This window comes from Stegostoma tigrinum, chromosome 11 (assembly GCF_030684315.1).
Source record: "Stegostoma tigrinum isolate sSteTig4 chromosome 11, sSteTig4.hap1, whole genome shotgun sequence".
NCBI classification, from domain to species: Eukaryota; Metazoa; Chordata; class Chondrichthyes; order Orectolobiformes; family Stegostomatidae; genus Stegostoma; species Stegostoma tigrinum.
In genome coordinates this window covers 39,836,264-39,860,918 of record NC_081364.1, presented here as the reverse complement: position 1 = coordinate 39,860,918, position 24,655 = coordinate 39,836,264, and the positions used below count along the sequence as shown (strand labels likewise).

General features: G+C 42.2%; 1 protein-coding gene across 2 annotated transcripts in view; it reads left to right on the top strand.

The window, feature by feature from the left end:
* The first annotated feature begins 10,578 nt into the window (after positions 1–10,578).
* Positions 10,579–24,655, top strand: part of gxylt2 (glucoside xylosyltransferase 2) — a 52,260-nt gene continuing 38,183 nt past the window's right edge. For both annotated transcript variants that reach the window (XM_059649920.1, XM_059649919.1), the window contains exon 1: positions 10,579–11,086. In XM_059649920.1, the coding sequence (XP_059505903.1) occupies positions 10,830–11,086 (257 nt within the window). In that variant the 5' untranslated portion in view covers positions 10,579–10,829. The remainder of the gene's footprint in view (positions 11,087–24,655) is intronic.

Here is a 24,655-nt window from a genome sequence, read left to right as displayed (position 1 = left end):
CTTCCAAGTTGCACTAAGATCACCTTTCATTTTTCTAAACCTCACTGAGTACAGGCCCAAACCATTCAAGCTCCCTTCAACAGGCAATCCCTTCATATGTCGAAGCAACTTTGCAAACTTTCTCTGGACTGTCTACAATAGCAATATACCTTTTCTTGGATAAAGGCCTTAAACTATTCTAGGTATTCCAGATGTAATCTAATTAGTGTCTGGTATAGCTTAAAGAAGACTTCCTTTTTTTTTACTCCATTCCTTTTGAAATAAAGGTCACCATTCCATTTGTTTTGGCGATTAACTGCTGAACATGTACAGTAGCTCTTTATGATTTATACACAAGGACCCCAAATCCCTCCGATCTGAAGCTTTCTGAAGTCTTTCTCCATTTAAATAATATTCAGCTGATTTCTGAAATCAGGCGGGGACTAGCTGGGCTGGTTTTGGCATGTGGTCAGGGGAGGGGAGATTTTGAAACTTGTGAAGTCCACATTGATACCTGATGCTGTTCCTGCATCTTTCAGGTGGCGTCATTGTAACGATGCAGGAGGCCCAGGCTGGACATGTCGTCCAAGAAGGGGAGTGGGGGGGAGTTGAAATGGTTCGCGACTGGGAGGTGTAGTTGTTTGTTGCGAACTGAGTGTAGGTGTTCTGCAAAGCCTCCTTCTTTTGAAAAAAGATAGATTTACAATGATAATGGAAACTGCAGATGCTGGAGAAGCCGAGATAACGAAGTGTGGAGCTAGATGGACACAGCAGGCCAAGCAGCATCTCAGGAGTACAAAAGCTGACATTTCGGGTCTAGACCCTTCATCAGAGAGGGGGATGGGGAAAGGGAACTGGAATAAATAGGGAGAGGGGGGAGGCGGACTGAAGATGAAGAGAAAAGAAGATAGGTAGAGAGGAGAGTATAGGTGAGGAGGTAGGGAGGGGATAGGCCAGTCCAGGGAGGACAGACAGGTCAAGGGGGCGGGATGAGGTGGTAGGTAGGAAATGGAGGTGCGGCTGGTGGTGGGAGGAAGGAATGGGTGAGAGGAAGAACAGGTTAGGGAAGCGGAGACAGGCTGGGCTGGTTTTGGGATGCAGTGGGGGAGGGGTCGAGCTGGGCGGGTTTTGGGATGCAGTTGGGGGAGGGGAAGAAATGGGCTGGTTTTGGGATGCAGTGGGGAAGGGGAGATTTTGAAGCTGGTGAAGTTCACATTGATACCATTGGGCTGCAGGGTTCCCAAGCGGAATATGAGTTGCTGTTCCTGCAACCTTTGGGTGGCATCATTGTGGCACTGCAGGAGGCCCATGATGGACATGTCATCTGAGGAATGGGAGGGGGAGTTAAAATGGTTCGTGACTGGGAAGTGCAGATTTACAATGTAGTGTATTAAATTGACAAGTAAGGAGATATAGACAACTTGAATTAATATTGAAGCTTTAAGCTACAATAAGTGACTTCAGAAGATTGAACTTTAACTGTTGATCCATTACATTCAGGGAGAAGAACTTTGCAAATTGTTTATTCTACCAACTTCACAGTACGTACTTGTTTCTTTCTGCATGATGTAATCTCACATAAAACAGAAATTTTGTGCCGCACCAATGATCGGCCAACATTGCTTCTTTCATTTTTCACCCTAATTTTCCCTTCTGCCTTTTCGGTCCTCATGAAGCTTGTCAACAGTCAGAAATATAGGCATTTCAAAGTATATAATCATGTTGCCCATAATCTGCCACTTGTCCCTTAGTGTTTGCAAGTTACAAGTTTTAGTTCCCACTAATAGGTAACCCCACCACACATGTCTATCTCAGGCAGTACTTGGCAGTTTGAAAAATTACATACATTGACCACACAAAAAGGTAGCAGTGCACTTTTGGCAATCTCTGCATTGGTTTCTCTTTATTTGTAAAGAAACTTACACCTCAGCAATAAAGGAGGACATAAGGATTTGGATGATTCATGGAGACCAAATTCAGCAAATGAAATGGAAGAAAGTATCAGGAAAGACAGTAAATCGATTGCTTCCCTTGATGTTATGCTTTTTGAATCAAGCATTCATATTTAATTATCTATTTATTCACCTTATTTGTTGATAATTCTACTTAGTCACTTAAATTTTGTGACATGAAATTGGATTGAGTTAAATCAGGTTGAGTTCATTGGGCTGGTGATAGTGGGAACTGTAGATGCTGGAGAATCCAAGATAACAAAGTGTGAAGCCGGATGAACACAGCAGGCCAAGCAGCATCTCAGGAGCACAAAAGCTGACATTTCAGGCCTAGACCCTTCAGACCCTCTCTGATGAAGGGTCTGGGCCCGAAACGTCAGCTTTTGTGCTCCTGAGATGCTGCTTGGCCTGCTGTGTTCATCCAGCTTCACACGTTGTTATCTTGAGTTCATTGGGCTATTGCTTGCAGCCATATCCGTTAATGCTTAATTATTAAATTGTTGGTCAGCTATGGTATTATTCATTTATTGTATTTGTGCTTTGCAGCCAGAGTTCCATATAATTGATTTATGTTATTGTTTTGAGACAGAGAGTGTCAAGATTTAATAATAGAAGCACTGGTTTTTGGTAGATTAAAGTGCATTTTGTACTTTCATTCTATTTCCTGACTACATATTGGGAAACAGTAATTATGAAGTGTAGGGGTGAGGGAAATGGGTGACTTAATGAAAGTTCCAGTCTGCAGACTTCCAAGGTGCAACAGATTTCTGAACCAGTAGCCTCTCAGGCCAGAGCAAGGAACAGAAATAATAAACATCACAAAAAAAACAATGTTACAAGAGGTAAATTTTACACTTGCAAAGATTAGGTGCTTTAAGCAAGACCTTTAGTATAGTGGTGGCGTATTTTTGTGGTGTCACTCTGGTGTGTTTGAGGATACAATATTTTAACTATTACCATCTATAGCATATTATCACAACTACTGATAAGCTGCTTTGCATTTTAGTTATACAATATTTGTCAGCTATACTTTGATTTTAGAACAATTTTGACTCAGGGTCACAAATTCCTGCAATTTTGTAAAGGGAACAGGTCAATTCTTGCCGCATTGGTCTTTGGCAAATGCAACAGGGTATCTCATTACGTACTGGGATTTAGAATGCAGGAATTGCTTCCTTTTCTTTCCAGCTCTGCCATCACTTTGCCACATGAATAAGATGGTTGAATAAAAAGTATGAAGTTACTTGATGAAAAAGTTGGCACCATTTTAAACTATTGAAAGGAAACTTCTCTCAGTCATTAATGTCAAAGCTGCCACATTTCCAGAAGAAATTACAAGTCCGTCTGTAGCATTTTGTTTGCCCTCCCTTGAAACGCTGGCTATTTGATAATTGAGAAAGCATGATCTGACAGAGGAGATGCTTTTCACACATCCAGCCACTGTATCTAATCTATCACAGTTGGCTTTGAAAGAGATTTGCCAGAATTGCTAGTAAAGCTGATCTGAAGAAGGACAGTAGTCTTTGTTTGACTGTCTGCCCACTGAATCCAGACAGTGTGGCGGAGGCATTGCTAATTGAGATTCTCAACTCCTACATATTGCTAACACACAGTCCAGGTATCACAAGACTTCTGTAGACTGGTGATATTGCTCTGTACACTAGCACTTTTGTTGACTTGTGCAGGCCTTTGAAGTCAAGTCTTCAGTGCCATTTTCGTGGAAGGCTGAGTGGTGCAGCTGATCTTGTCAATTACGGCCATTTCGGTAGTGGTTGTTACCAAGGTGTAGCTCAAGATATTACAGAGTCTCTTCTTCAATACATGTGGGAGGTGAAATATTTGACAGGCCAGGTCTGGGTTAATATGAGTTTTCTTTCTCATTACATTCAAGGACAGACCATGTCTCTTGTTTTCAGATTTGAAAAGATTAAGAATGTCTTGCAAATCTAGGATAAAGTGAGCAATAACGTGATGTTAATCTTCATATTGTAAGTTGTATGTGGCTGTGGTGGTCAGTTTGGTTTTGGCATGGAGGTGACTGAGGTTAAAAAAGATTTGAACTAAGTTGTATTTAATGCCCACAGCAGAGGGCAGCAGATCTTTGATGAGTTGAGTAATCTCTTTCAGGGAGATTGTAGATTGTATGGGGCTAAAGCAAAGCCTTGCCTGACCCAGCACAGATTTTCAACATGTCTGCTTCAGATCTCTTCCCAAAGATGGTTGCAGTTGTATTTGAAGCAGTTGCAAGATTGTAATGAAGTTTTATTGGACAACAAAATCCCTGGAGAACAATCCACAGAACCTTACAATTGAATGAATAAAATCCTTTGTTCAGGTCAATGACTGCAATGAAGTTCCTGATTTTGATCTTAACATTTTTCTTGTATATCCTAGGCAACAATGACCATCTCAGTGGTTTGTCTGGAACACACTGGGCTACAGTTTACCATATATCAGTCAAGCATAAATTCTGGGGAATTTCTTTCAGGGCTTTATGCCATGAGCTCAAGTGAGATTTTTCGTGCAACTGTCTTCTGCTCATCTCATTAGATATGGCTCAATATCACATCATGGCCTCGCTGACACCATTCTCGTGCTGTGTTACATCGCCAACAGCAGAAGTACTTACCACTGTCAGGAACTTCCAAGATTTCTGCCACCTGCACCATGTTTAAAGCCTACTCAGCATCAAGTCAATTACCTCCAGCCACAAATAGCCCTTTACAGTAAACATAGCAGGCACATAGGTGGCACAGGTGACACTCCTAGTAAATAGAAGCTCACATTCATATACATGTTCGATTCCAGCCTTGGGCGACTGATTGTGTGGAGTTTGCACATTCTCTGCATGTCTGTGTGAGTTTCCATTGCGTGCTTTGGTTTCCTCCTACAGTCCAAAGATGGGGAGGTTGGGTGGATCGGCCACGCTAAATTGTCCATAGTATTCAGGGATGTGTAGGTTAGGTGTGTTAGGTATGAGATACGGTTAGGGGATGTGTTGAGGTGGAATTGTCTGTGTGGACTTGTTGCGCTGAATGGCCTGTTTCCACACTGTGGGATTCTATGATGATTCTATGTTTTGATTTTACATCATCACTTACCTGATTGGCTGTCACTGTATGTGCAGCCAAAAGAGCTAAGCTACACAGACTTGCCAACCTTAGCACAATGCCAGACCCCTGGCTAATGAGTGACTGGACTTCAATTGATATCTATGGTGCACTATGCTAGCATAGAACTAATCCCTTGTCTGGTCACACTGACCATAACCCAAAGCCCAGATTATAATGACATGGAACTTCTGACTTCCCTAAGCACCTGACTGACTGTGTCAAATGATGATATTGGACAAAGCTCTGACTATGCTGGTTCCCCTGAGCGACGCCAATCCCCCTTGACCTGATTGATGACCAGTAGAATTTGAGAATGGCCATTTGGTATTGTGTCGGCTACTGGCATGTGCTGTAAGTGTAATATTGATGTAATATGTACCATAAAGCAACATGCTCACCCCCTTAACTGATCGCTGCTGACAACTATGACAGACTGCCTGGCTTTATGTCTGCACTAAACATCAAGATAAGTCAGAAGTACTGTGAGTCTGTGACTTTTGAATGATGTGGCAATGCGCAAAAAGGCAATGCAGGGATACTGTGAGAATCCAAGTAGGTGCAGAGTGGGTGAGCACTAAGAGAACAAATGAAGAGCCCAAAGTTGCATCCTGCTCCAATTCATGAGATGAGTACCTGCCACTGCATGCGAGGTACTGCACTGCACTGCAGCCAAGCAGCAACATTAAATGCACAGAGCTGATGCACTCTGAATTGCAGCACTGCACTTCAGAGTGTAGGAGATATGCCATGATGATATTGTAAGGCTCATCCATGTCTGATGCCAAATCCCGTGGAGGGGGACTGCAGGCAATCACTATATGTGGAGGTTTTGGGGATGCTGGTTGAGGACATGAAGGAGCAAGCAGGATTATGAGTTGTGAGAGAAATGTAAAAAGGCTTCAAAATGATCTAGACAAGTTGAGTGCGTGGACAAGCAATATGGGTAAGTGTGAAGTTATGCATTTTGGTGTGAAATACAGAAAGGAACAGTCTTATTTAATTTATGATACTTTGGGAAATGTGGATGGAAAAAGAGATCCGGATGTCTTTGTAAACCAGTCAATGAAAGTAGTCAGGGAAAACAGCAAGCAATTAGGAAGGCAAATGGCATATTGGCCTTGATTACAAGAGCATTTGAGTTCAGAATTGGGGGTGTCTTAATGCAGCTGCAAAGGATCTTGGTGAGATCATCCTGGACCTGAGGGGTGACTTTAAAAATGTTTATAAAATCATGAGGAGTGCGCTAAGGGTGAACGGTGAAGATCATTTCCCCACGGTAGGGGAAGCCAAAACTAGAAGGCATGCGTTTAAGGTGAAAGGGGAAAGATTTAAAAGGGGCCTGAAGGTCAACTTATTCATGCAGAGGGTGCTGCACGTAAGAAATGAGCTGGCAGAGGAAGTGGTGGAAGCTGGTACAATTACAACATTTAAACAACATCTGGATGGGTATATGAATAGGAAGGCTTTAGAGGGAATGGGGTGAAATGCTGACAAAGACACCAGATTCATTTAGAATATCTGATTGGCATGGATGAGTTAGACCAAAGGGTCTGCTTCTATTGCTGTTCAACTCTATGACTCTATTGCACTTAGTTTTGCTCTCCCTTCCTAACAGAGGATATACTAAGAGTGAGTGCAGCAAAGAGTCACTAGACTAATACTGGGGATGGCAGGCCTGTTTTATGAGGAGAAACTGGTTCAATTGGGTCTGAACTCACGGGAGTTTCAGAAGATAAGAGGGAATTTGATTGAAATGTACAAAATTCTACCGGGGTTTGATAGACTAGATATGAGAGAATTTTTTTTCTGGTTTGGGAGTCTAGAATCAGTGACACAGTCTCAGGATATGGGGTAGCCCTTTAGGACTGAGATAAGAAAAGGTTTTCTCACTTAAAGAATGATGAACCTGTGGAATTCTCTACCACAGAAGGCTGTGGAGGCCAAGTCACTGAATATATACCAGAAAGAGACTGATACATAATGGGGATCATATGATCATAACTTATTTGACAATGAAAAAGAAAATCAGGTACACTAGTGCATTCATATACATCCGTTGAGGTTGGTGTAATATCTGCTAAGAACTTACACAAATGCCCGTGTTACATTTGATTTTCAAGAGATAGTTGATAGCTCAATCAAGATGGAACATAACACAGTTCTGAGTACCAGTCCAGAATGGCTGGCATAACTGGCAGGTACAAACAGCTCCTTATCCTTGTTCCAACCCCTATCGGTTCTCAGTGCCCCAAGTTTACATAATTTCTCAAACTACTCAGGAATGTTGGCCTGGTGTGTTCTTTGAGAGTTCTTCACCACCTACTGCACTGAGGCCTACCAAAGTGTATTCCTTCATACTCTTTTCAGAGATGGACCTGGATGGATTATTGACAACATTTTTTTTCACACTGGAATGATATACTTTATTTTGATGGCTGTGATAAAATGTTTAGCACCATGTTTAAAATTTGGCTTAAAAACTTTAATGCTGTTAACTCATTCACACATAATTTCTGGCCCTGGGCCATCAGTCTTTTCTTATTCTGTTGACATCTCAGGGTGTTATCCCTGACATGTTTTACTCTCAGTTAAATTCTGTCTTAAGCATCAACTAATTTGCAGAAGTTTCATGATTTGCAAGAACAGGAAAAGGCAGAGAATCTTACAATGATACGATTAAGGAAAGATAAGATCAGGAGGACCAGGCAGAAGTTTTTTTAAAAATTTGTTCAGAGATGAGATGTCAAACAGCAGACTTGAATTCTGCGTTCAGAAGTATAATCAATTTTTATTCAAGCTCTTTATCGCATGTGTGGGAGAAGCCAGAGATCACTCTGAATCTGGCTTATAAGTGGGAACCAGTTGCCGTCTTAATATTCAGTTCAGATTTAAGACAGATCAATGACACTAATTTCACCAGTGGGATACAGCATTTTTACACGTTTTGCATTGCAATAATTACATGCAACATTGTTATTGTTCCTTTCCCCTTAATCTATGCATCCAATCCTGTGAAACATCTTATCAATGATGGACATCTCTGTGGAAGCCCCAGCTTCCCCATGACCTCATGATATTTACCAGACACTGTAATCATCAGGCCGTGGGATCTAACAATTTCATGAATTCACATTCCAAAGTTAATGATTATACTCTATCTCAGACATTTGCCAGATATGCCTATCTGTAAGGGCTCCTTGAATTCTGTTATTCATTGTATTCATTGTTATCCCCATCAAATTCTATTACGCATCTTACATTTCCCATTGTCCTAATCACAGGAGATACAAAAGGAAGTTAGTTCTTATGTATTGCTTATAAAGTTCCTCATATTAGTTCTAATAGAAAGTTAGTTATATGTGAAGTTTTATGTTTACACCTATGGTTAGCATTCTTTAGCTAATTAGTTGTGAGCAGTTTCAGTCCCATTTGACCTTGGAGGCTCGGTTAAACACTATCCTCTATCTTGCAGCTGCACTATAACTCATTCTAATCACATAGTGTCTTGGGATAAAATTTACTGGCCCTACTCTGACTGACATTTTTCACATAATAAGACAAAATCTTTTCATTGATAAAACTAAAATTCCATCACTTTCACAGCTCGTTGAACTTACCTGATCTCCTAGACTTTTATGAGCCTTAATCTTGCCCTGATCATTTGTCTCTGTTATTGTGGGATCCAACTTGTCTTTTTAATGCTTGCTACAGACTTCAGGCTGTCTGCTGTCACACATCTCTTATTGAACTTCCTCCGATACACATCTGCAGCTGTTGTTTTTATAGAATTCCCTGTATATTAGTTTGTAATATTCTTCGTTCAAAGTAGAGCCTGTCACCTTGGGATAAACCATTCTCAAAGCTCCCATTGTGTCAATTTATGGCCTAACTTTAATGCTGGACCAGGCATGCTAATTCTGTTACAACAGCATATTTATGCTGATGGGCAATTAAATTCTGCCACCTCTGATCAGGCGTTGCTCCAACAATAGATAGGACTTAAACTTGAGACTCTTAGCTCAGAGATATGGACATTACTACTGTGCCACAAACACCATGGGAATGAGGTGGAAAAAGCAGCAGATCTAGTGACATTTTCTTTGCAATTATATAAATGGGCTACTTAAACAGTGATAGAGCACTTCCAATCATTCATGAGATTAGGACCTTTTCTGGCATGCTCATATCTGAAGTCCAAAGATGTGCATTTTAGGTGGATTGGCCATGCTAAATTGCCCTGAAGTGTCCAGGGATGTGCAGCTTAGGTAGACAGACCATGCTAAATGCAGTGTTACAGGAATATGGTGAGGGATTGGGTCTGGGTGGGATATTCTTTGAAGGGTTGGTGGAGACTCAATGGACTGAGTGGCCTCTTTCTGCTCTATAGGGATTCTGTGACCTCATAAGATCGCTCATTTTGAACAGCATGCCTGACTTGTGAATTTTGGGGCCTTCACTTAGTCAAGTAGTTCCTCAAATCTTAGATCTGCATCTCAAGCGGGTGAACAGGTTGTTTGTAATTGCTATTTGTTTCAGTTGTTCTTGCTTCCTGTCAAATTATTGAACTATAGTACTGTTTACTAACTTAAATCCATTTCTACTTCCGTGCACTCACAAACTTACATTTCAACAGCAAGACTGAATGAAAAACTTAACACACTTTTGTACTACATTTTAAAGAACAGAACGCGACAGACTGAAATAAACAGAGAAACATTAAATATTTTCTTTGTATTAAGCACCAGTCTAGACTCCCTTCTACTGGCATCAAATTTCTCAAAACTGTAAAAAAAAGATTTCTAAAATAATAAAAAGTAATAAAACACTTATGATAATAAACTTTTATCTCAATTCCATGCATGTAGTCTGACCTTTATTTCACTTTTTATAAAATCATAAAAAGCAAAGTATAGCACCTACTTGCTAATTTACTGTCTGTGAGAATTTTTCAGTGCTATGTATATGCAGAAGTTCCTGTCAGTTTCAAAGAGTAATGAGGGGAAAACCTGTTAGTTATGCCTCAACTACAACTGCCAAATCTGGCCCAATATCGCTCAAGCTTACTACTTCTTTCAGTTTAATTTTCCTAGTCTTTTTGTCTTTGTGGGTAACCTTCCGTAGTTATAGAGTTTTATGTTTTCCACATTAAACAAAATTTGCAGTCTGTCTTTATTATACAATCAACCATATACTTTTCTGATGGAATTGGCTTTAATTATAAGGTGTGAACGCTACCACCGTCTCTGGTCTTTCATTATCCAAGCATTAGCAGCCAATGTGCCATCTTTTGAAGTTTTGTTGACTTTTATAATGGTTGGTTATACTGTCCTACTCCTGAATATGACAAAGGAAAACAAATATTTCTTAATGTGGGAGAGCAAGGAACTTCCAACAGCTGGAAATCTGACATAAATCCATAAAAATAATTAGAATTATGTTTATTGTCACGTGTACTCAAGTATTGAAAGCATTTGTAACTCTCAATTTGCAGTATTCTTCAAGCAATGTGTAACATCACCGCCCCTTGCAATGCTGCCAGCAGGCTAAAATGACACAACCTTTTTGTTAATGATGGGGTGCAGCAGCGTTGCAGGATGCTGAGGAAAGGATTTGTCTCGTTGAATGGGGCACTGTGTACACGCTGCACCAATAAAACAGAACCAGGTGGCCAAGAAATAAAGTCAAATCTGGAATTGATTTCCGACGAAGTATGAAGAACTTTACGGCAACAATGTGCACAGCAAATGACGTGGATTGAGGCGAGCGGATCTTGGGAGTAGACACAATGAAACTTCACTATAAATTGGCTGTAATCGCTGCTTCTCTGGCTGCTGGCCGCCTGCTATTCTTTCTGCTGCTGGGCAACTCGGCGACTGAACCACCGCCTCGGAGAGAACACGGGCCAGCGTTGAAGGTCTTCCAGCACGTTCGGGGTCGCCTGGTGATTAGTCAGCCGACCGCTTTTCGCTTGTTGCATCGGCCCGTTTTAAACCAGCAGCCTCGCCCCTCAACCAAAAGGCGGAAAAAGCCAGCCAGCAACAGGTAAGACGATGGGAAGAAAGGGGTAAAAAAAACACTCTAGGTCGCTGCTTGCATTGCCAGAAGTTGCCTGTTCCCGTTCTGCGGGTTGTCAGGGAGTTCCCATTGTGCCACGCATTGGCGCTTCAGAGGATCATCTGAGTTTAAAACAAAGGTGGTCTGCTCCTGCAAATGGTTTAGCGTTGTCGGTGAGTAGTTCACAATCTCAAATTTGTGTGCGTGTGTGTGTGTCTTAGAGGGAAGTATTTGGAGAATGGCAGCAATGTTCCGGTGCATTCTCCATGATCTTGCATTCTGACAGATAAATCAGTGCGAAAGTTTAAAAGTTCAGTGTGAATGTTCACATTCAGGATTTGATGGATTAGTGACAAGAATGTCTGTCTGCTTTTCCGATTGATTTGAGCTAAAATAATAGTTCCTTGTGGCTGTGGATTGTTAGTGATCTGTAAAGGCTTTGGGGAAGGGGGATAGACAGTCTAAAATAGAGCAATGCTTTACCGCAGGAAGTTTAAACTGAGACAGTTATCTGGTGTCTATTTGTGAATGTTTGTATTTTGAGCTGCTTTTCCGGTTGCAAGAAGTGTTTTCCTTCAGCTATATCTCCTCCAATGAAACATCAGCCCGCTCTGATTTGGTACATTTTACAGAGTAAATTGTCCCGTTACTTTAGGTGTAAATACATTTAAATGAAGCTTATATCTGCGTGTTCTTATCTTCAATCCTTATCTTATCAACTGCCGTCTTGTACGACAGTCTCGACATCTGGAATGAGAGTTGCTGATGTAAACATTGTCCCATTGTAATTACGACCTCTGGTCACTAGTGGTGCTGCACCACTTCACTTTCACATTTTTCAACTTCTGCTGGGAATTTGTAGCCAGCCTGTTCAGGGATGTCATTACAGACCTCTGGTGCAGGTCGGGCTTGAACCCAGCCTCCTGACTTGATTTCTCCCTTCAAAATGTCTGTAAGATTTGGTATCTAGTTTACTGTAACATAAAATCCAAATGCATGGTGACTCAGTTAGCACTACTGCCTCACAGCACCAGGGGCCTCGGTTTGATTTCACCCTTCGGTTACAGTTTGTGTGGAGTTTGCACGTTCTCCCCATGTCTGCATGGGACTCCTCTGGGTACTCCGGTTTCCTCCCACAGTCTAAAGATGTGCAGGCTAGATAGATTGGCCATGCTAAATCGCCTGTAATGTTCAGGGATGGTTCTGGGTGGGATGCTCTGCGGGTCACTGTGGACTTGTTGGGCTGAAGGGCCTGTTTCCACACTGTAGGGATTCTATGAAACTGACTCATGACCTTTCACGTACAACATGACAAGCTGGCATCAAAGTCTCCATGAAGTGTCAAAAAGGTTTTCATTTGGAGGGAAGAATCTCCATTATTTGTTCTCAGCATAATATGGATAATACTTCTCAATATGCAAACAACAAAATCTCATTTCAAGATAATGTATTAAAAATATTTGGGAAATGTAGAACTATTTCTTCTGTCACTGTAGCAAACAGTCAGGCAAAGAAACGGCATTCATCAGTATTTTTGCTGTTTCTAAAATATTAATCTATATCTGTGGTATTCTGTTTATCAAGGCTTATTGCAGATTATGACTCATTGGACTAACAAATAGTATTGTGAACCAAAGCACAGACTGGCTTTGAAATTGCAGTCTGGTGGAATGCGCATTGCATTCAGTTACTGTCTCAATGGCAGCCTTTGCAGGATGATGGTATCTTGCTGTGTTTCAAATATTCATTTCTAATTTACATGTTATATCTAACACGCTTACATTTTTTAATCTGTTCCAGTGCAGGCTAGTGAGTGGCCTTAACAACAGCAATCATAAGGGATAAAAAGCCTATGATATGAGGACCAGTTAGGAAAGTAAATCCAGTGAGGGAGTTTGTGGGAAAGCTGGAGCTGCCTTTGGCTGATGATTTCAGGGCTAATAGCCAAGCTGGGGTTTTAACTGGGAGATATGCCCTTTGTGGTTTTTGTCACAGCACATGCCTAATTCTGGGCTGGGGGCACTGTCTGCCAGGGGTACAAAGCTGTGAGAGGTTATGGGAAGGGAGGAAGAGCATGCCAGGAGGGTTCTTGGGGAAGGGGTTGAGGAAGGGGCAGGGGCTAAGAGGCTCCCAGTGGAAAAGTTGAGATGGACACATTAACAAGGTTGTGTAGGTCTGGAAGTCACTGCAAGAGGGATGTGGGGAGGAGGAACATAGAACATAGAACATTACAGCACAGTACAGGCCTTTCGGCCCCCGATGTTGTGCCGACCTGTCGTACCGATCTCAAGCCCATCTAACCTACACTATTCCATGTACGTCCATATGCTTAGCCAATGACGCCTTAAATGTACCCAAAGTTGGCGAATCTACTACCGTTGCAAGCAAAGCGTTCCATTCCCTTACTACTCTCTGAGTAAAGAAACTACCTCTGACATCTGTCCTATAATCTTTCACCCCTCAATTTAAAGCCATGCCCCCTCGTGCTCGCCGTCACCATCCTAGGCAAAAGGCTCTCCCTATCCACCCTATCTAACCCTCTGATTATCTTATATGTTTCAATTAAGTCACCTCTCAACCTTCTTCTCTCTAATGAAAACAGCCTCAAGCCCCTCAACCTTTCCACATAAGACCTTCCCTCCATACCAGGCAACATCCTAGTAAATCTCCTCTGCACCCTTTCCAAAGCTTCCACATCCTTCTTATAATGCGGTCACCAGAACTGTACACAATACTCCAAGTGCGGCCGCACCAGAGTTTTGTACAGCTTCACCATAACCTCTTGGTTCCGGAACTCGATCCCTCTATTAATAAAAGCTAAAACACTGTGTGCCTTCTTAACAGCCCTGTCAACCTGGGTGGCAACTTTCAAGGATCTGTGTACATTGACACCGAGATCTCTCTGCTCATCTACACTGCTAAGAATCTTACCATTAGCCCTGTACTTTGCCTTCTGGTTACTCCTACCAAAGTGCAAAGAGGAGTTTGGTCAAAAGGATAGGTAGTAGAGGAGGTTGCAAGTTGGGTGGAGGGTTGCGAAAGGTTATTAGGCTTCGTAATTGCTAAATTTTGACATTTAAAAAATTGTTCATAATTCTGTGTATTATTGACTAGGCCAGCATTTATTGCCCATTCCTAAATGCCCAGTGGGCAGTTAAGAATCTTTCACATTGATGTGGATCTGGAGTTACACGTAAGCTAGATCAGGCTGGATAACAGATTTCCTTCCCTAAAGGACATCAAAGAACTATATGGGTAAACATGGCAACTGTTAGTGGTAATGCTGTGTTCATCCAGCCTCACATTTTATTATCTTGGAATCTCCAGCATCTGCAGTTCCCATTATCTCTGAAACTGTTAGTGGTAATATGTTTGGTACCAGACCAGATGTTTGTCAAATTCTGGCGTGGTGGTTTTGAACCCATATTCCAGAATATTAGCCTGAGGTTCTCGATTACTAATTTAGTGATATTACCACTACACCACTCCATGCATGAATGCATTTATTATAATTTTGTGTTCACTTCTAACTCGAATTATTGGAGTAAAACATCTTTCTATTTTGACATGAAGTGAGGAGGACTCATAATTACACAAAGCAATGCATCAGTATTACAGTGCTTGACTTAAAAAGAACTTTAAATGCTCTGAGTTTAAGTTTAAGTTTAAAATATCACTTCTTTTCAGAATGTTTTAACTGAATATTTTCCAAGCATTTCGTGAATGCTTCTCCTCAGCAGTGTGGAAGCTGACAGGCAGAGTACTAATGAATGTTTTCGGACTGCCGCCCAGTTACAACCCTGTTTCACTTTGAAATGGAAGCCAAATCCTCTGAAAAACAAAGATGATATTTCTCAGTAAGCAAGCAATTGTGCATATAATTACTTTTGGCACTGTGACAAAATGAAAGCAACAGACTTAAAACTTTTCTAACACTCTTATTTTCAACTGGGCTTGCATGGTGTCAGCTCCGAATCATGGGTTGCAATCTTACCTCTCTTGAGGTGATGTGTTCAAGGTCCCTCTCTGCACGGTACTTTCAGAAAGCATTGCTGCCAGCATGTAGTATTCTACAAAGCATAGACCAAAGGGGAGCCTAAACAGAAGGAGTATTTGTCTGACGTAACGACATTGCTTATTGCCTGGTAGCGATAGGTATATTTTACAATATTGATTAGGCATAATTATCAACTCTCTGAGACATTAAAAACTAAATGAACTTTCTTTGGATGTTCATGTGGATCTCCAGTACCTTTGCCCAAAAAATATAACTGCATCTGATTGGGTGAAGCTGAATTTAATATTAGCGTTAACACTTCCATAACTGTTTCTTTGGGGCAGCACAACAGCTCAGTGGTAGCACTACTGCCTCATAGCGCCAGGGACCTGGGTTGGATTCTACCCTCAGGTGGCTGTCGGTGCGGAGTTTACACATTTTCCCTGAGTCTGGGAGTGGGTTTCCTGCAGGTGCTCTGGTTTCCTGTCATATCCAAAGATGTGCAGATTAGGCAGATTGGCCATGGTGTACAGGGATACATAGGATAGGTAGGTTAACCAGGGGAAATGCAAGGTTACAGCGATAGGGTGAGTCTGGGTGGGGTGCCCTTCATGGGGTTGATGTGGACTTCCTGGGCTGAATGGCCTATTTCCACACCGCAGGGGTTCCATGAACCATGATCTGAGACAACATTGTGCAGACTTCGACCTGAAATCTAAGTGAACACTTCAGTGCAGTATTGAACAACTGTTGCAATGTTCGAGATAATCTCTTGGATGCTGTGCTACAACAAGACCTTCAGTAATTAAAAATACTCCCTTGACGCTTCTTAAAGAGGAACAGTGAAATAATTCTGCTTATGATGGAAGATCACTGGATTTGAAACATTAACTGTTTTCTCTCACAGATATTGCTAGACCTGCTGAGTTTCTGAAGAATTTTCTGTTTTTGTTTCAGATATTCAGCATCTCGACTTTGATATTTTACTGAAATAATTCTGATTCCTCATTTATAACTCAACAACACCCAAACTCAAATGATCTGGTCATTTTGCCTAATTCCAGTTTTGAGTTTTTCAGACATTGGCTACTATACTTCTTACGTCATGACATTGGTTGAACTTTGAAGGTAGTTCATTGACTAGAAAGCTCTTCGGGATTGTCTGGGATTGTGAATGGAGACAGCTTGTCTTCGTGTACAACAGTTGGTTTGTAAGATTTACATGCATTGAAGACATTTAAGTTTTTGGAATGATCCACAATTTGCATACCCAAGCTAGTTGACTGTGAATAGCTGAAACTTTTCAATGAAATCAACAACTTATTTGGGTGGCACACACAGGCTGGGGGAAGAATTTCCTCAGTGATTTTACAAGAGTCAGATAATACTGTTTAGGGAAGCCAGCCAACTAAGGGTGGCAGAAATGTTATTTAATTTTACGGCACCAGTTTTAAAGGTGCATTTGCAGCATTCAGGGAGGCTGCAGACACAGACTGGAGATGTCTACAGCAATGGAGACAACTGAAAATGCGTTCAGCATGACGAAGAGTAGCTCCATGATGCAGCCCCACTTGTATCTCTAAGCTTTTTCAGACAGTAAGACAAAGCAGAGGCAGTTTGTTTCTAGGAGTTGGGAGAAGAAGGGGGAGGCCATCAAGCTTAATAAAGAAGGCATGGTTGGAGGTGTGGAACTTAGAAACTACTTCTTCTTGAGTAGTTCCTTGAGAATGACGGTTACTTACTTCCAGTCTTGGGTCAATGGGTTTCTGAGCCAATGCATTATCTGTCTGTAGACTGTGACACATACAAGGCTCTGATGCTTGATCAGTTAGGGAGGAGAGCTGTTGGAAGATTTGTGTGCTCTCTCCAATGCCTCTGCATTGCTGCCAGTGAAGTCTCCCGATACGCTGTTTCCTGCCCAAGTCGACCATCTCCATTTTGGTCGATCAGAGCCAGGAGGGACTCCCAAGTGTCGAGGGGGATGTTTGACCTCTTCAGGAATACTTTGAACACATCCCTAAGGTATTTTCATCTTCCTATTGGGAATCCACTGAGCCGAATTAACTGCGATGAGCATCTCAAAAGCTTTGACCTGACTTTACCGACCTCGAGATGGATTTGGACCTGGGAGACCCCCTGCTGTTAGCAACACTTCACTCAGGATATATCTTTGCGATGCCTTCAACGTTGATAGTTGATAGTTTGCATCTTCAAAAACCCATAGACTTGTTTCACAGTTTGACTGTCAGCTTCCTCGACAAGTCAGCTACTGCTCAGATTTCTGCTCTGTTAGATGAGCAGGATCTGAACACACCATAACCCATGGGTAGGACCATGAGACATAGGAGTTTTCAGCCCATTGGCTCTGCTGCAGCAGCCATGCTTCAATAATCACAGAAACACAAAACCGACAAAGAGGACCAGGAGTAGCCCTTTGGCTCCTTGTTCCGCTTTGGCATTCGATATGGCCAGGACTGATCCTCTATCTCAATGCTATAGCCTTGATTTCTCCCCAGATCTCCTGATGCCTTTAAAGTCCAAATAATGATTGATCACTTTCTTGAATATTTTTGGTGACTTGAATCTCCACAGCTTCCTGTGGTAGACGATTCCCCAGGTTCATTATCCCTCAAGTGAAAAAATGTTTCCTCATATCATCCCTAAGTAGTCTGCCCATATACTGAGACTATAATCCCCTGATTTGAGATTCATCAACCAGGGAAAATATCCTCTTTGCTTCTAGGTCTGTCTAGCCTGTTTGACTTTTACATGTTTCAGTCAGATCCCCTTTCAACCTTCTAACCTCGAGTGTATACAAGTGTAGAGATAGTAGGAACTGCAGAGGCTGGAGAAACTGAGATAACAAGGTATAGAGCTGGATGAACACAGCAGGCCAAGCAGCATCAGAGGAGCAGGAAGGCTCTCAGAAATCACTTCTGCTATGTTCGTCCAGCTCTACACCTTGTTATCTCTTGTATACAAGTCTAGTCAAATTAAGGGTAATTGGACCCACAACATTAACTTTTTTTTTCCTCCCAGATGCTGCCAGACGTGCCGAGCTTTTCCAGCAACTTTGTTTTTTTTTCCCGATTTAAAGCAACTGCAGTTCTTCAGGTTTCTATCAAGTCAAATTAATCTCTCATCAGAGGACAGTCCTGTTATGCCCTGTGTTGGCCTAGCAAACCTCTGCTAAACTCCCTCCAAAGCGTGTACATCCTTTCTTTGGTAGGAAAACCAAAACTGTGTGTAATACTTCAGATGTGATTTCACCAATGTCCTGTATAACTGCAGTAAGATATTCCTACTTTTGAACTCAATTTCTTGCAATGAAGGCCAGCGTACCATTTGCCTTTGTAGTTGCTTGCTGCACTTGTCTATCTACTTTGGGTGATTGTCTCATTGACTGATATACAAAGGACATCCAGATCCTTTTGATCATCCACGTTTCAAAACGAAAATTACGATTTGAATAATACTCTTCCTTTCTGATTTTTGCGTAAATGTATGTAACTTAACGTTTAGCCGTGTTAGATTTCATCTGACATTGGTTTGCCCACTCATTCAACTTGTCTAAACCACTTTGACGCCTCCTCGCATCCTCTTCATGATTCAAAATCCCACCCAGTTTTGTCATCCGCAAACTTAGAAATGTTATATTTGGCTCCCTGATCCAGAGCCTTTTATATATATTGTGAATAACTGGGACTTCGGGTGCCACTTGGAAAAAGACCTATTTATTTATCCTGTCTGTCAACTAATTCTCAGTTCATACCAATATATTATCTCCTACCCAATGTACTTTAACTTTACATGCTAACCTCTTATGAGGAAGCTTATCAAAAGACTTCTGAAACTCTAAAAACATCATATCCACTGCTTCTCCATCGTGTATTCTATTTAAACCAACATCCAAAAAAACTCCAGTAGATTTGTTAACTATGATTTTTCTTTCTTGCTGGCTTTGTCCAACCAGTTAATAGATATTCTAAATAAAATCAAGTAAAATCAGAAATATGGTAAGAAAATTCCAAATAATAATAAGCTATTTAGTGAACTTATTATCTCTTCTCCACCAATATGTCTTTCACAGATCTATCCCACCATCTGTATATTGTAAAATGTGCAGGCAGGAACATTATGTTGAGGACCAAGCCCAGCCTAGGCCTGTGTGAGTGTAAATAATTTTCTCAACCGTGCTGTCTTTTCCTGTAGCTGTGAGGCTGGTGAAAACCTGGTCAATACCAGTTTCCCAAGGATGCCTGTCATGCTATCCTCTTTCTCTATTGTAACAACTTCAATCTGAATAAAATGAGAATATGAATTCCTAAAATTGTATCTAATAATTGAATTTTGTTTGAACCAATTCATTCCCATCAGGACTGCATAATGAAAAGAATGAGAAAAGGTCAGTTAGCTGATCAAGTCTATTATGGTCACATTGTATCGGTGAAATCTTGTGTATTTTATTCCCTGACCAGGACATTTCTTCAGAGCATCAGAAAAGAACCCGTGACCAGTTTTGTAAAGTGTTTTTTTTTTAAATTTCTTTCTGATTTCTTGAGGAATCTTGGTTGCTCTTTATTCCTCATAGTCATAGCAAGCTGGAAATGTATCTCTCAGAAACGTACGAGTTACTCTTTATAGGATTGTCATTGATATTCTTTACCATCCATTTGCACCAGAAAGTGATGATCTACAATGAATTAACACTTGCTGACACTCGAGTCCTCTTTTCAGGCTTTTTCCTATTCCACTAACCAGCAAGTATTTGGGTATTTGACATGAGTCACTAATTATTCCAACATCTTTCTCCATAATTTCACTCTGAATTTGTTGCTTTTAAAAGGTGTCCTTGCATATCCGAAACATCCCGGAATGTTTTTAATCTTGCAATTATTGTTGACAAGTGCGAGCTACTTGGGTTTGATTTTAATTTTGTATTAGGTTTCAAATTCAGTGACGAAGACAATGACTGGCACCATTTGTTTCACAGGAAAATGCTGCATTATGTGATAGGTTGTCATGGTGAATTTTAGGTTTGTTGGACGTGTTTGATATTAACAGAAATGATTGAACTATTCTATTTATATATTTACACTCAAAATGCATATCCAATTCACTTTTCAAGCAGCTCATCTCTTGCCTCCTTGCCCTGACAGTCACTTCATGATATTTGTGGCATATTGAGATTCATGTAAATCATGATGATCTAAAAGGTCACATGACACTGCCATCAGGAGGATGGTATACACCAGTCTAGAATGTGCTTGTGAGGAGGAAGCCTTCGATGTTGTACTGGAGAGTTGGACTTGATAACCCACTATGTAGTTAAAGGAGTGTGGCAGTAAATTATAAACTCTATTGGCTTATAGTACAAGACAAACATTTTGGCAGCTAGTGAAAAAGAACTTCATAGTTCGGATCTGAAGTTAAAATAGAGTCCAAGGTACAACGCTGAAAATAGAAGATTCTCTCGATTAGTACAAGACCTTAGAAGACATTGTAAGAGCAGCTGAGTGAAAATCAGGAAGACTGTGCATGCAGGCCAAGAAAATAACCTTGGGGGGAAAAAGCTGGAGAAAGAAGATTCCTTACGCAAGGAAAAGACTTTAGAAGCCTTCAGCTATAGGGCACCTGAGCAAGAAGATTCCGAAGGGTGCCAAAAGAAACCCTAATTGACAATAATCTGGAAGGTAAAGATGTGGAATTCAAGCACTTTGACAGCAACAAGAAAAAGCCCAACCGCTCACCCTGGTCAGTCAGGCACCATAATCCATAGTGACTGCATCTCCAGCAGAATTGGCTGATCTCAATAGCCTGATCTCACAGAAGGCCCACAGCAAGGTCACAACTGGCAGCTTTGGAAGTGGCATTTTCACGTGAATGAATTAAGATTTACCCCCAAATAGGATCAACAAATGAGCACTTTTTTATGATGTTGTTCCAATAGCTGATGTTCTGGTAAGACAAAGTGTGGAAGCAAGTACTCTGTAATATGGTGCTTACTTTGATCCCAAAAGTGATTTATTGACAGAACGGACAAGATTAAATCAGCAATGTCAGAATCTGGGAGAATCAATACAAGCCTTTTTAATGGATTTTCTTCCCTATCAGGATATGCTGGTGTGGAGCTTTGAAGGATGAAGTAATTAGAGATTGTATTGTAATCCTTGTAAGGGATGAGAATTTATCAGACTCTCTTCAACTTTCTTCAGTCTAAGAAAGATTTAACATTGGAACAGGCAATCCAATTCATTTTGCACTCAGACATCAGGGCCCAAAATCAGTCATTAGTTACTGTAAGGAAACATCAGGGATTCATATGAATTGTTTGGATACATAGCGGAATTGTCACCATCCTGAAAACCAGCATAAATGGCAAAAGAGCAGGGATTAAACGTAATTAACCATGTTAGGTTGTGCCAGGTGTGGCCCCAAAGAAAATTATGAACACAACAAATGTCCAGAAGGGGAGGCTAAGTGCTATAAATGTGGCCAGCTGGGAAACTTTAGAGAATTTTGTAAATTTAAGGTCACCCTCATCACCTGCAAAAAAGATCATTTCCACAGAAAAGGAAATGGAAGAAGTTCAAGCATTTTAAGGCACAAAACAAGAGTTGGGGGCATCATTTTCTAGGGAGATCAAATAGAGTGCAGATGAATTTTGGAACAGCAGTGTGAAGGTATAATCCTTTGAAATAAAATATGGACCTAACACAGAAGCTGTTTCAGTGTTAGCAGACAACCTGTCATGGTTGAACTCTGAAAATAGACCACCACAAGCATAAAATGCCAAAGTGCAGGAGGCAATGATTTTCCAATGCTTGAGAAATTTGCCATGAAATGTAGTAATAGAGGACTAAATGTCAACAAAACATTCTACCTCCTGAAGAATCAGAATAGCTGTGTTACGCAGAAATTCACTTGAGGTCTGTTACAGAGAATGGATACAATTCTTTACAACGAAGGTGGGAGAGCGTTTCAACAGATTTTCCCATAGGTATTAAAAGATTCATGCCATCATACGCAGTAGTATCACAACTCTGCAATAAGATGCTCAGCCCATTTGCTTGTACATTTCCCCCTAAAATTCCTAATTCTTTGTTGAGGAAAAGTAAAATCTCAGTTCAACATAATTGAAAAATAGGTCATATCTCCAGTGATAGAACCAACACAATAGTGCTCAGGACTATAATTATTCCCAAGATCCTGGAGAACAAAGAGCATGTGTGGATCTCACTGTTCAATAAAGGAGTAAGGAGGGAAATTCATCCTAATTCATTCATCAATGATAGTTTGTTAGAATTGCCAGCACACAAGTTTTGCACAAAACTGGATGCCATTAGACCAATTGTCCACATTGCTGATGACATTTATTATACCATTTGGGCAGTGTTGCTTCAGCTACCATTAGGGATGTGCTGTGCACCAGACGTTATCCAAAAGGCAATGTCTGGTATCTGGGAAAAGAAAGTAACTACCACTTGCCTGATGGATGATATCCTAGTGCAGGATAAAATGCAGAGGAAATATAGCCTCAGATAATGGGAACTGCAGATGCTGGAGATTCCAAGATAATAAAATGTGAGGCTGGATGAACACAGCAGGCCAAGCAGCATCTCAGGAGCACAAAAGCTGACGTTTCAGGCCTAGACCCTTCATCAGAGAGGGGGATGGGGGGAGGGAACTGGAATAAATAGGGAGAGAGGGGGAGGTGGACCGAAGATGGAGAGTTAAGAAGATAGGTGGAGAGAGTGTAGGTGGGGAGGTAGGGAGGGGATAGGTCAGTCCAGGGAAGACGGACAGTTCAAGGAGGTGGGATGAGGTTAGTAGGTAGCTGGGGGTGCGGCTTGGGGTGGGAGGAAGGGATGGGTGAGAGGAAGAACCGGTTAGGGAAGCAGAGACAGGTTGGACTGGTTTTGGGATGCAGTGGGTGGGGGGGAAGAGCTGGGCTGGTTGTGTGGTGCAGTGGGGGGAGGGGATGAACTGGGCTGGTTTAGGGATGCAGTAGGGGAAGGGGAGATTTTGAAACTGGTGAAGTCCACATTGATACCATATGGCTGCAGGGTTCCCAGGCGGAATATGAGTTGCTGTTCCTGCAACCTTCGGGTGGCATCATTGTGGCAGTGCAGGAGGCCCATGATGGACATGTCATCAAGAGAATGGGAGGGGGAGTGGAAATGGTTTGCGACTGGGAGGTGCAGTTGTTTGTTGCGAACTGAGCGGAGGTGTTCTGCAAAGCGGTCCCCAAGCCTCCGCTTGGTTTCCCCAATGTAGAGGATGCCGCACCGGGTACAGTGGATGCAGTATACCACATTGGCAGATGTGCAGGTGAACCTCTGCTTAATGTGGAATGTCATCTTGGGGCCTGGGATGGGGGTGAGGGAGGAGGTGTGGGGACAAGTGTAGCATTTCCTGCGGTGGCAGGGGAAGGTGCCGGGTGTGGTGGGGTTGGAGGGCAGTGTGGAGCGAACAAGGGAGTCACGGAGAGAGTGGTCTCTCCGGAAAGCAGACAGGGGAGGGGATGGAAAAATGTCTTGGGTGGTGGGGTCGGATTGTAAATGGCGGAAGTGTCGGAGGATAATGCGTTGTATCCGGAGGTTGGTAGGGTGGTGTGTGAGAACGAGGGGGATCCTCTTGGGGCGGTTGTGGCGGGGGCGGGGTGTGAGGGATGTGTCGCGGGAAATGCGGGAGACGTGGTCAAGGGCGTTCTCGATCACCGTGGGGGGAAAGTTGCGGTCCTTGAAGAACTTAGACATCTGGGATGTGCGGGAGTGGAATGTCTTATCGTGGGAGCAGATGCGGCGGAGGCGGAGGAATTGGGAATAGGGTTTGCAGAACACCTCCGCTCAGTTCGCAACAAACAACTGCACCTCCCAGTCGCAAACCATTTCCACTCCCACTCCCATTCTCTTGATGACATGTCCATCATGGGCCTCCTGCACTGCCACAATGATGCCACCCGAAGGTTGCAGGAACAGCAACTCATATTCCGCCTGGGAACCCTGCAGCCATATGGTATCAATGTGGACTTCACCAGTTTCAAAATCTCCCCTTCCCCTACTGCATCCCTAAACCAGCCCAGTTCATCCCCTCCCCCCACTGCACCACACAACCAGCCCACTCTTCCCCCCCCACCCACTGCATCCCAAAACCAGTCCAACCTGTCTCTGCTTCCCTAACCGGTTCTTCCTCTCACCCATCCCTTCCTCCCACCCCAAGCCGCACCCCCAGCTACCTACTAACCTCATCCCACCTCCTTGACCTGTCTGTCTTCCCTGGACTGACCTATCCCCTCCCTACCTCCCCACCTACACTCTCTCCACCTATCTTCTTAACTCTCCATCTTCGGTCCGCCTCCCCCTCTCTCCCTATTTATTCCAGTTCCCTCCCCCCATCCCCCTCTCTGATGAAGGGTCTTGGCCCGAAACGTCAGCTTTTGTGCTCCTGAGATGCTGCTTGGCCTGCTGTGTTCATCCAGCCTCACATTTTATTATCGAGGAAATATAGCCATTGGATTAGGCATGTGTTTAAGTCGTGACTTCACACTAAACAAAGAA